Source organism: Ranitomeya imitator, chromosome 2 (genome assembly GCF_032444005.1).
Source record: "Ranitomeya imitator isolate aRanImi1 chromosome 2, aRanImi1.pri, whole genome shotgun sequence".
In the NCBI taxonomy this organism is placed as follows: domain Eukaryota; kingdom Metazoa; phylum Chordata; class Amphibia; order Anura; family Dendrobatidae; genus Ranitomeya; species Ranitomeya imitator.
The window spans coordinates 637,635,050-637,647,898 of NC_091283.1; the positions used below are offsets into that span (position 1 = coordinate 637,635,050).

General features: G+C 41.0%; 1 protein-coding gene across 2 annotated transcripts in view; it reads left to right on the plus strand.

Moving 5' to 3' along the window:
- Positions 1 to 12,849, plus strand: part of LOC138665325 (zona pellucida sperm-binding protein 1-like) — a 158,724-nt gene that overhangs the window by 91,253 nt on the left and 54,622 nt on the right. For both annotated transcript variants that reach the window (XM_069752703.1, XM_069752702.1), the window contains exons 2-6: positions 3,320 to 3,441; positions 8,501 to 8,927; positions 9,004 to 9,147; positions 9,573 to 9,748; positions 9,820 to 9,914. In XM_069752703.1, coding sequence (XP_069608804.1) covers positions 3,331 to 3,441; positions 8,501 to 8,927; positions 9,004 to 9,147; positions 9,573 to 9,748; positions 9,820 to 9,914 — 953 coding nt within the window. In that variant the 5' untranslated portion in view covers positions 3,320 to 3,330. The remainder of the gene's footprint in view (positions 1 to 3,319; positions 3,442 to 8,500; positions 8,928 to 9,003; positions 9,148 to 9,572; positions 9,749 to 9,819; positions 9,915 to 12,849) is intronic.

The following is a 12,849-nucleotide window of genomic DNA, read 5'->3' on the forward strand; positions in this document are numbered from 1 at the left end:
CCATGACAGCACCCGCTTATTCCATCCCGTCACGTGTGTGGTGAGCACCTTTTTTATTTTTTAAGTTGTGTGTTTTGCATAAACACTGTGTATATTCTGTTAAACAAATACAATATGCATACAATTTTTCTTCTCTCACTTCCTCAATGTGGACAAATCCTGAACTGCTCATCTTTCCTCCATCTCATAGATCTTCCATACCTGACCTATCTATCGCAATTAACGACATCACGCTTTCCCCCGTACCAGAAGTCCGCTGCCTCGGAGTAACCTTTGACTCGGCCCTGTCCTTCAAACCGCACATCCAAGCTCTTTCCACTTCCTGTTGCCTCTAACTCAAAAAATATCTCTAGAATCTGTCCTTTCCTCAACAGTCAATCTACTAAAATGCTTGTGCATGCCACCATCATCTCCCGCCTTGACTACTGCAACATCCTTTTCTTTGGCATCCCTGCTAACACCCTTGCACCTCTCCAGTCCATCCTTAACTCTGCTGCCCGACTAATTCATTTCTCTCCTTGCTACTCCTTCGCTTCCCCTCTCTGCAAATCTCTTCACTGGCCCCCATTCCCTCAGCGTATCCAGTTCGAATTACTAATACTGACCTACAAAGCCATCCATAACCTGTCTCCTCCATATATCTCTGAACTAATCTCCCGATATCTTCCCTCATATAATCTCCAGTCCTCCCAAGACCTCCTTCTCTCCTCCACACTTATCCGCTCCTCACCCAACCGCTTCCAAGACTTCTCCAGAATGTCCCCCATCCTCTGGAATTCTTTGCCCCAACACATTCGACTATCAACCATATTCAGATCATTCAGATGGAACATGAAAACCCACCTCTTCAGGAAAGCCTACAGCTTGCCCTAACCCCGCTGCCTCCTCACCACTACTGAAGCTACCGCCTCACCAACACCGATGCTCCTACAACCCTCAACCTATTGTCTCCATCCCCACCATCCTGTAGAATGTAAACCCGCAAGGGCAGGGTCGTCACCCCTCTATCAGTCTGTAATTGTTTACTTGCTTACTGCAAGTGATATCTCTAATTTGTATGTAACCCCTTCTCATGTGCAGCTCCATGGAATCAATGGTGCTATATAAATAAATATATTTTAAATGCCATAAAGCTGCACATATGCAAGTATCCTCTGGCCAGAATTGTGGGGGCTCTTACAGGAGTGTATGCAAAAGCGGTATCCCAATTTTCTTTCTACTTTCTAGATCCCTTTCTGGGGCTGGCTCAAAAAAAAACTTCTTGCATAACTACAACTGCATTTGTGTTTCTAACATTATAGTATATATTATAGTGTGTGTACATATAGAGTGCTCTCAGTTTGAGACAAAATAGGAATCTTGTGGGTGTGATACCCACAAGATTCCTATTTTGTCTCTCAGACTGAGCACTCTATATATTTTTCTACTGGCTAACATGGTACAAAACCACTTTTTTTTTCGTTTAACATTATAGTAACGTGATGGCCAAACAAGACTCTCTCTTGGGTTTTGCAGATTAATCAATGATAAAGGCCTACAGTATACTTGTTTCTTGCACTTAGTCGAGATGGAGGATATTAATTCCAAATGGGTGATCATCTTTATTCTCCATTAGAGTGAGGGTGAATGAGAATCTTGTACAGACGCAGCAGCAGTTTGCTGGAAGACTGTACAAGGACCGCTCCTCCCTTAAAGTTGCCCAATAGCATCATTTTTGTACAAACTGCTGACAATTTTCTAAAATGAGTAATGGTGCATACCACTACCCTTCTGCTCCCCGTCAACGCCTCTCTGGTCTCTAATAATCTGTTTGAGGCTCCAGCAGTAATGTGCTGTTATCAGAGGTCATAACTGCAGGCCATGATGCGCAGTAGAGGTCATGTGCTGACACATCGTAGCTGGATCTGGGAAAATGGACTGGTAGAACAAAGAAAAGTCTATAGTAGAATGGAAGGAGACTTGTAAGTGGTGACACTTTCATTTATTATTAGAGGCTTTTATTTTTTTTTTATATGCATGGAGAACCCTTTTTAGGATGGCAATGTTGGGACACATTATTTATTATTATAGCGCCATTCATTCCATGGCACTTTACATGTGAAAAGGGGTATACATAATAAAATAGTACAAAATCTAAGGCCATGTTCACACCATCCTTTTTTTTTCATGCGGAATCGCCGTGATTTTCCCGCTGCGGGTCCGCAGCTGTTTTCCATTCAGGGTACATTACAATGTACCCTATGGAAAACAGGAACTGCTGTGCCCACATTGCGGAAAATCGCGAAAAAAGCCGCGCTGAATAGCCGCGGTAAAAAAGAAGTACCATGTCACTTCTTTTTGCGGAACTGCAGCGGTTCTGCACCCATAGACCTCCATTGTGAGGTCAAACCCGCAGTAAAACCCGCAGATGAAAAAAATATCTGCGGGTTTTCTGCGGTTTGTGGTGCAGAACCGCTGCAGTGTGGCTGCACCCCCCGTGCCCCAATCCCACCCCCCATGCTCCGATGCCACCCCCCTATGCTCTGATGCCACCCCCCCCCTGTGCCCTCATCTCCCCCCCTTATACTTACCCGGCCTCCCGGTGTCCGTCCGGCCGTCTTCTCCCTGGGCGCCGCCATTTTGCAAAATGGTGGGCGCATGCGCAGTGCGCCCGCCGAATCGGCCGGCAGATTCGTTACAAAGTGCATTTTGATCACTGAGATAGGTTATATCTCAGTGATCAAAATAAAAAAAATAGTAAATGACCCCCCCCCCCCCCCCCTTTGTCACCCCCATAGGTAGGGACAATAAAAAAATTAAGAATTTTTTTTTTTTTTTTTCACTAAGGTTAGAATAGGGGTAGGGGTAGGGTTAGGGTATTTTCAGACATTTTAACCTAAAAAACTTCCTAGAAAACACACACTCTCTGCATAGAAAACTGCATAAAAAAAGCACCAAAAAAAGGACCTGCGTTTTCTGCAAAGAGCTGCGGTTTTTAGTCCTGAAAAAAAAAAGGAGGGAAATCAGGAACGTGTGAACATAGCCTTAAACGATACAAGTCATGACTGGTACAGGAGGAGAGAGGGCTCACAATCTAAAAGATTGATTATATATCGGCTGGTCTCTCCATTTAGGATGCCTCTGACATTGTCATGGATACACTTGATTGAAAATGTAATGCCTAGATTGCATTGGTAAAAAATACTTTGTATTTAAGCCACATAAATGGTAATGCCGGGATATGATCTTAATTTAGGGGACCTAAATGGTAATGTTGGAAACGTGTTTTCTGTCTCTGGGGATTATTTATTTTTTTTTATCATTTTTTTTTTCTCCACAGATGAGTTTGATATGGGCTATGATCTACATGGCTGTTTGTCAAAATGCGTTCTCTCAACACGCAGTCCAAAAGGAGAAAGCATATTTTACATTTCTTACACAATATGCCAAGCTGTTCGGAAGGTGGGTGAAAGTATAACATCCAACTTCACAAATAAGGTTAAAGGGAACCTGTCAGGTCCCCCATGCCCTCCATTCCAGCAGCAGTCACACATATGTATGACTAAATTCCCTGACTAATCAACCCTTTATAATGTTGAATGTATATAAAGAGCAGCCAACAGCACTTCAATATTCAGATGCACGCTCCAGTCGAAAGACCCAATTGGAGATAAACAGTCCAATACATAAAAGGAACAGCATCCAGTCTGGGTGATTAAAAAAATCACAATACCTGTATTCTGCCATGATGTGACGTTTCGACCAAAAAATGTCGAAATGTTGCCTCATGGCAGAATAAAGGTATTGTGATTTCCCCCCCCCGTCTTCCGGACTGGATGGTCAGTTAAATCAATGTTTTTTAAAAAGTATTTATAGGGTCTGATTTTCCTTTGCTATGTAACAAAAAAGAAAAGCATTACTGCAAAAATACGCACTCCATCAAAGAATACAAACAAAATAAATAAGATAAATAGACTGATTTTATTAACAGATCAAAAAAACACACTACAAAACGATAAAAACACAATTAAAAACAAGTAGACAACATCACAACAACACAGGTGATAAAGACCATACCTAGATGTAATAAGGCGACTAAACACAGACCAATTGGCTCATGGGGTGTATGCGCTAGTAATGCCTAGAAAAAATAAATCAAAAAATCGTGCCATATAGGTCCCTAAAGAACCAATCAAAAAAAAAAAAAAAGGCACAAAGATTTAATCTATAACAATAAAAATAGGCAAGATATGAGCCAAAGAAAGGGCTGAGAATCCACCAATATACAATAATATCACTAGATATTTAAAGCATAAATAGGAGGAAACCCCCCCCATAGTAATACAACCTGGTGGTACGATGTCCCCACGCGTATCGCCTGGCAGACCAGGCTTCGTCAGGGAAGGTGCCAGTTGAGCTGTCTATCAGCCTTAAATACTATTAACAGATTAACCTAATCCAGTTCCGGTGTGGGCCGGCGACATGAGGTAGGAGGACCATAAACAACTGGGAAACAAGTTGCAGGAGAGGTAAGGATAGAGCGCCAACACCCAACATCAGCAGGCGTGCAATTAGCAGGTAAACATAAGCACATAGGAAACAAGCTGCAGAAATGACTCACATAGAGCGCCACAGCGCATAACGTCAGCAAGCGTCCAAGAGATGGTAACCAAGGCGCAAAGCGCCTGCGCCGATGACTAGCGAGCCGGAGTGAGCCGCTCGTGCGCAAAGAGCCCCAAAGGGATAACAGAGGAAAAATAACCAAGGCGCATGGCGCCTGCGCCGATGAATAGCGACCCAGAATAGACCACACATGCGCAAAGACCACAAAGGAATAGCAGATATGGCAACATGCCATATACTAGAATAGGGACGTGAGGACTAATGCGTCCGTGGCAACGATGTATATATAAGTGCCAGTATACAAAAAGGGGCTCATAATAAAACCCACCCTCACAAAGAGGAGGGGAAAAAAGGCATATGGGCTACGAAGCAATATATATATGTGGGCTGCAAAAAGATTAAAAAAAAAATAAAAAAATAAAATAAAGGAACACAAATAACGCACATGTAGAGCCATTCAGACCCAGACATCCCCCAGGGGCAACCATAAGCACATCTCACATACATCCAAACAAATCCAAAAATGAGACAACGCATTGCAAATATAAAATATTTGTGCATGAAAATAACGCATACAGACATCAAATATTTGCGCATAGAACTGAATCCAGAATATAAGTTTATTAGAGAATAATAAAGGTGGATAAATAATACAAAAAACCGACCATATTATATGATAACACATTCAAAAATAATAGAGACAATAAGACAATATAAGGACTGAAAAGGTATATATGTAAGAAATAAATAAAAATACAACCCATGAGCCAATGAACTTTATAAAGTCTAATGAGCGCACCCCTTGAGCCAGACCTAGGTGTAGGTGGAAACCAAAATATAAGGGAAGTGACTGCAGGCCTCAATGAAGAACTGCTATTCACTGGATTCCTCGGTTGACTTCCTGCTTTCGGGATTAGCACATTTTGGCTGGAGCCGTGTTCCCCGCTTAGGACAAGTGGTCATTGGGTCACTCTTTACAGCTTGGTTGACGTCCGCTGTCGGTGGCATCTTTATTGTTATCATGTGCTTACACATTTCTTTTGTTCCATTTGGATATGTGCCTTTACTCCTAGTTGTTTGCCTTTTATAGAGGGATTTTTTCCCTTATATTTTGGTTTCCACCTACACCTAGGTCTGGCTCAAGGGGTGAGCTCATTAGACTTTATAAAGTTCATTGGCTCATGGGTTGTATTTTTATTTATTTCTTACATATATACCTTTTCAGTCCTTATATTGTCTTATTGTCTCTATTATTTTTGAATGTGTTATCATATAATATGGTCGGTTTTTTGTATTATTTATCCACCTTTATTATTCTCTAATAAACTTATATTCTGGATTCAGTTCTATGCTCAAATATTTGATGTCTGTATGCGTTATTTTCATGCACAAATATTTTATATTTGCAATGCGTTGTCTCATTTTTGGATTTGTTTGGATGTATGTGAGATGTGCTTATGGTTGCCCCTGGGGGATGTCTGGGTCTGAATGGCTCTACATGTGCGTTATTTGTGTTCCTTTTATTTTATTTTATTTTTTTATTTTTTTTTATAAATCTTTTTGCAGCCCACATATATATATATATATATATATATATATATATTGCTTCGTAGCCCACATGCCTTTTTTCCCCTCCTCTTTGTGAGGGTGGGTTTTATTATGAGCCCCTTTTTGTATACTGGCACTTATATATACATCGTTGCCACGGATGCATTAGTCCTCACGTCCCTATTCTAGTATATGGCATGTTGCCATATCTGCTATTCCTTTGTGGTCTTTGCGCATGTGTGGTCTATTCTGGGTCGCTATTCATCGGCGCAGGCGCCATGCGCCTTGGTTACCATCTCTTGGACGCTTGCTGACGTTATGCGCTGTGGCGCTCTATGTGAGTCATTTCTGCGGCTTGTTTCCTATGTGCTTATGTTTACCTGCTAATTGCACGCCTGCTGATGTTGGGTGTTGGCGCTCTATCCTTAGGGTACCGTCACACAGTGCAATTTTCATCGCTACGACGGTACGATCCGTGACGCTCCAGCGTCGTAACAATATCGCTCCAGCGTCGTAGACTGCTGTCACACTTTGCAATCTACGACGCTGGAGCGATAATTTCATGACGTATGTGCGATGTAGAAGCCGTTGGTTACTATGCGCACATCGTATACGATATATGTTACACCATGCAATCATGCCGCCACAGCGGGACACTAGACGACGAAAGAAAGTTTCAAACGATCTGCTACGACGTACGATTCTCAGCGGGGTCCCTGATCGCAGGAGCGTGTCAGACATTGCGATATCGCTCGAACGTCACAGATATATCGCTCGAACGTCACGAATCGTGCCGTCGTAGCGATCAAAATTTCACTGTGTGACGGTACCCTTACCTCTCCTGCAACTTGTTTCCCAGTTGTTTATGGTCCTCCTACCTCATGTCGCCGGCCCACACCGGAACTGGATTAGGTTAATCTGTTAATAGTATTTAAGGCTGATAGACAGCTCAACTGGCACCTTACCTGACGAAGCCTGGTCTGCCAGGCGATACGCGTGGGGACATCGTACCACCAGGTTGTATTACTATGGGGGGTTTCCTCCTATTTATGCTTTAAATATCTAGTGATATTATTGTATATTGGTGGATTCTCAGCCCTTTCTTTGGCTCATATCTTGCCTATTTTTATTGTTATAGATTAAATCCTTGTGCCTTTTTTTTTTTTTTTTTTTTTTTGATTGGTTCTTTAGGGACCTATATGGCACGATTTTTTGATTTATTTTTTCTAGGCATTACTAGCGCATATACCCCATGAGCCAATTGGTCTGTGTTTAGTCGCCTTATTACATCTAGGTATGGTCTTTATCACCTGTGTTGTTGTGATGTTGTCTACTTGTTTTTAATTGTGTTTTTATCGTTTTGTAGTGTGTTTTTTTGATCTGTTAATAAAATCAGTCTATTTATCTTATTTATTTTGTTTGTATTCTTTGATGGAGTGCGTATTTTTGCAGTAATGCTTTTCTTTTTTGTTACATAGTTTGTTTATTGCTGCTTCCGCACCCTCATAGTTTTGTATCTATTGGCATTTGTTATTAGCAGTGCGCTCGACTCTTTTGCTTATTGATTTTCCTTTGCTAACTAATGCAGTAACTATGCTAATGCTTTGACTAGTCGATGGGGTGTTAGTTTCCACAGAATAGTCAACCCTCTTTGCTTGTTATTATACCCCTGAGGATGTGATAACATAATTTGCATGAGGTGGAGTCATCGCCAGCTTCTGTAAATCTCGCTCATGTGTGCGGCTCATTTCGGCAGCATCACTTCGCTTCTGTAGCCGGGTGCACGATTTGCACAAGATTTTCAGGAGCTGGCAATGACTCCAGCTCGTGCAAATTATCGCACCCACAAGTATGTGATAACCTGAAAAGAGGGCTGACTATGCTTGTGAAACGAACATCCCCTCCACTAGTCAGTCCTAATTGGCATAGGAAAAGCGGACTTTTAAAATAATTTTTTTAAAACCTTGATTTAACTGAATAACATTAAACAGGGCTGGTTGGGCAGGGAGTTTAGTAATACATATGTGAATGCTGCTGGGTTGTAAAGCATGGGGTACCTGACAGGTTACCTTTATAAAGGATGCAGCAACCACTGTCAACTAGCACTTATTGTACGTATACATGTCCTTGTCAGGTCCATGGTCACGCATAGATTCTTATCTGAGTTCTTGTTTACTATACAAAATTTAGCCACTAGTGGATTCTGGTACAGTATATTCTATGGGTACAAGTCAAACACTCAACTAATCTTGCTGTTCAATCAGAACCAATATCTAAATGCGTGCGTGAGCAAGAAGATTTTTCATAAAGTATGTAGTGCCTAAATGTTTGTCCTCTGCTCAACCTGTAGGAAGGAGAGTGGCTTCTTCTTATAAGACTGGTTGGCCAAGCAAAATCCGAAGACCTTGATCTAATTTGCCCGAAGCCAAAACTGAAACGTCCAAGAGGAATGAATCATACACAGAGACCTCGCACTACAAAAATGTCTAAGCTCACTACTACAGGCCATCTCTGGAAGACGACACCATATAGAACATCTAAAAGCCCTACTGTAACTAGATTACCGTTACAGACAACTACAATTAAAACTGCCAAAATTATAACTGACAGAACCCATGAAGACACAGTTGTAACATGGCCAACAGAAGACTTCAGAACCACAGTGGTAGGTGCCACTAAAGATGTGGTTTCCCGCTCTGCACAACAAACTGAGGAATTGTCACAGAAAGTCACATCTTCAAAGCATACGGATTGGGTACCAATAACAGAGAGTCCTGGTAGTATTAAATTCATGGTCTGCATTTGTCTACATTTTTGCGACTTTTCCTTTTGATACTTTTCTGAATTTTTCAGATACGTGGACTTCTTCAGAGTGTATGATACCAAAAGGGAGGATAACTTGCCTGAATGCTACGGTATCTCGTGATGTGTGTTTAGGTTACAGTTGCTGCTATGATCCTGTAGACTCAATTAATCCTTGCTACTATGGACATACCAGTAAGTATTCGGAAATTGTTAGGTTTGTCCTAAAACATCTACTAGTGCAGTCTCGTGAGTATTCAATGCAAGTGATCATCTTTTATAGCCTTTCTCAAACACACTTCTCTCTGTACTTATGGGTTACAGAATTTAGCGAACACATGTTGGTTATACCTTTTCTATAAGAGGTTATCAGAATACAGAAAACTGTAATTGTAAAAAAACACTGCAAAAAGCCATTCAACATGTAAAGATATGTGTCGATTAATACATTTCTGCACCATAATATCATTCTGCAGTGTGGTTTTTGAGTTAAGAAATGTGTATCTGCCAAATGGTCAGGTACAGCCTCAAAAATAGCTGGCTGTTACAAATTATTGGCATCAAACCGTTTTATACAAATGGATAGTATGCAATTTATAAATCCTTTTTGTTTCCTTCAGTAAACATTCACTGCTTTCCTGATGGGGTTTTCCAACTGATACTGTCTCGTTTTGTGACCAACCCTCCTCTGCGGTTATCTTCCGTTGTTCTGGGTCCTGGCACTTGTCCCTCTCCTAAAATGTTGGGAGATTTCCTGGAATTTAAAGGTCATCTATCCTCATGCAGCACCCTGCGGGTGAGAAACCTTTCTCTATGACCTTTACAAGTCCTCTCTCATTGAGATTACTGAAGGTCTATTTCTTTCAGTTTCTCGAACGTCCGGTGTTTGAATTGTTTCTAACTGCAAAGCAAGATGTTCTGGTCTCACCTTTAGGATCTATCACCCGAGACAGCAGTCTCACGTAAGTGTTTTTCTAATATGTATGGACTTGTGCTGTTTCTATAGTGGTCTCTAATAAGACACTGTAAGACTTTACAAATGTTTTAAACTGTGACCTGTATAAGAGGTCCCAACATTTGGTCCCATTTAGTTGCAAAGCTACAGTTTCACAGATTCTTGTATTACTTTGGTATGTGCTGCCCAAATCCTGCTGACTTTGTCGACAGGGGATTGTCTCCATAATTAGACAAAGTTGCCTGATATTGCATCCTCATTAACTTCACTTTACAAGAGTGACACTGTTTTATACAATCAAAATGATTCAAGTAGACATTCTAATGCTCAAAGACCTCCGCCATAATCCAAACTTTCCATTCCTGTCTCCAAGACTTTTCTTGTGCTGGACCAGGTCTCTAAAATGCACTAGCCCAGTGAGAGGTTAATTTCCAATGCCCATAATTTTAAGTATGATGTAGAACACACCTTTTTAGGGGTCATAGTTTTGCACGTATATATTCATTTGTTAATAGATTTCTCAAAGAATTTAAGTTTGAATTTTGGGCTTCTATGATGAAAATAGAGATGGGAGATGCACCGCTTTGTTTAGAACGGTACAGGCTTTAATTTGAAATGTCACAAGATTGTTTTAGTTTTTGTGGAGTCAAAGTCAAAATTTTGATGCTCTATTTTGAAAAGTGATTATAAAATTTTCAAAAAAGTGTGATTTTCTAAATAGTCTCCTCATACGTTGCAATATTAAACATACGTAATTTTTTTTTCTGACACTAGACGTCCTTTTTCAAGTTTTTAATTAGAGTATAGTAATTAAATCCTCAGTCTATCAAATGAACTATTTTCAACAGTTAATAGTAAGTCTGTAAACTGAGCTTTTATCAACAAGATCGGGCAGCATGGTGGCTCTGTGGTTGGCCCTGCAGCCTTGCAGCGCTGGAGCCCTGGGTTCAAATCCTACCAAGAATAGCATCTGCAAGGAGTTTGTATGTTCTCCCCGTGTTTGTATGGGTTTCCTCCGGGCACTCTGGTTTCCTCCCACATTACAAAGACATACTGATAGGGAATTTAGATTGTGAGCCCCATCGGGGACAGTGATGATAATGTGTGCAAACTGTAAAGCGCTGCAGAATGTTAGCGCTATATAAAAATAAAGATTTATTATTATTATTATTATTATTATTATTATTAACAATTTGTCCCTTCTACTGGGTGAGCTTTTATCTTGTCAGCAATCTTAACAATCCTCGTTTCCTTTTGTGTTGAGTATATCTGGCTGTTACGGTGTTTGGCTCTGCCTGAGTTATATCTGTCTTTTTGTTTACTTTTAATGTGTTGTTTTCTTGGATACACAAAGTATTGGGATGGACCAGAGGGTGCAGAAAAGACACTTCTACTTCTTCTTTTTCACAATCTTTGGAGAGTACATTAGCTGCCACCAGCGCCAATCATATTCACAGGTCACATAACCAGTTATGTCATCCATTGCCAATCTTGTGCCACCTTCAATAACTTCATGGACTTAACTGTTGTTGCTGAATGTAAAAATGTTTTTTTTTTTCACTCAATGGAATGAAAGTGTGGTGATGTTGAGTCCCTTCAATGGATTCGGCTTCCTTTAGCCAATGTTTTAACAAATTCTCCTCTTATTCATGGTTCTGGTTTGTTCAGTACATGAACTAGATGTTAGGAATTTTTTTCTTGCTCCAGTTGAAAAGTTGTATTGGTGTTAAGATTTGGTCTGAATATGGTCTTTTGGAGGCTAGCCTGAGCTGCAAGATGTTTCATGGGACTTCTTAAACCATCACATACACCTTTGCCATGAGCTGTGGCAAAAAAGTGCCATTCAGCTTCCACTCAAATTTTTCTTGTGACGGCAGACATAGTTTTAATAGTGTGTCGAAGAGCCATCTGAGAAGTAGTAGACCTTGCCCAAACTTGGTAGGATGTCAGATTTTGTTAGGGAAATATGTGTGTGTGTATATATATATATATATATATATATATATATATATATATATATATATATATATATATATATATATATATATATATATATATATATATATATATATATATATATATATATATATATATATATATATATATATATATATATATCTCTATCTATCTATCTATCTATCTGTAGGTAGAGTTAGTTAGTTGCTGGCTGAGCTCGGCTCAGCTAGTTCCAGACAGCCTGAGGAGGACAGAGGGTCCATGGAGCTGTGCATGCCCTCAGAGCTGCAGCTCCCAGAAAGACATTTTGAAGGCAGAACTGTATTGCAGCGAGCGTGAAGGAAGGCAAAGGAGAGGATACCAGAAGAGGTCTAGCCCCGAACAGGCTGCCTCCTTCTGAGGCGCAGAACACCGAGGGAGTAAGGACCTCTATGCCTTATTTCAGAGACCGGCAGGACAGCTAGTTGCATGTTACCTGTCCGCACCTACACCCAGGAGGCACGGTGACACCCCACAGAGCCGGGTTATCTAAGAGACCCTATAAACAGGCCCAAGTCACCAGTCATATGGGTTTTGTCCTATCCTATACGGGGGGGACAGAGAGAGAAAGACACTACATCTGTGAGACCCTTATGTGAAGCCATAGGCAGTAAGGGACTACACCACTGCAGCGCTAGGGAAGGCTATTGATTTCCACCTGGACAAAGGGGACTCTGGACTTGCCTCTGAACCTGCCGGACTCTGCCTGCCCTGTGGTCTGGTGCCCTGGACTGTGGATGCTGAAGTCTTCAGTAAAGGGAAAGAGACTGCAACCTTGTGTCCTCATTTTTCACTGTGCCATTCACCATTCACCATCTACATACTGGGAAGCCCTGGGGATATACTTCACCTGTGGGAAGGTATACCATCTAGCTGCCATAACATCACCCCAGGGGACACCTTAAAGCAGCGTCGGTCACCCTGACCGAATACCACAGGTGGCTTCA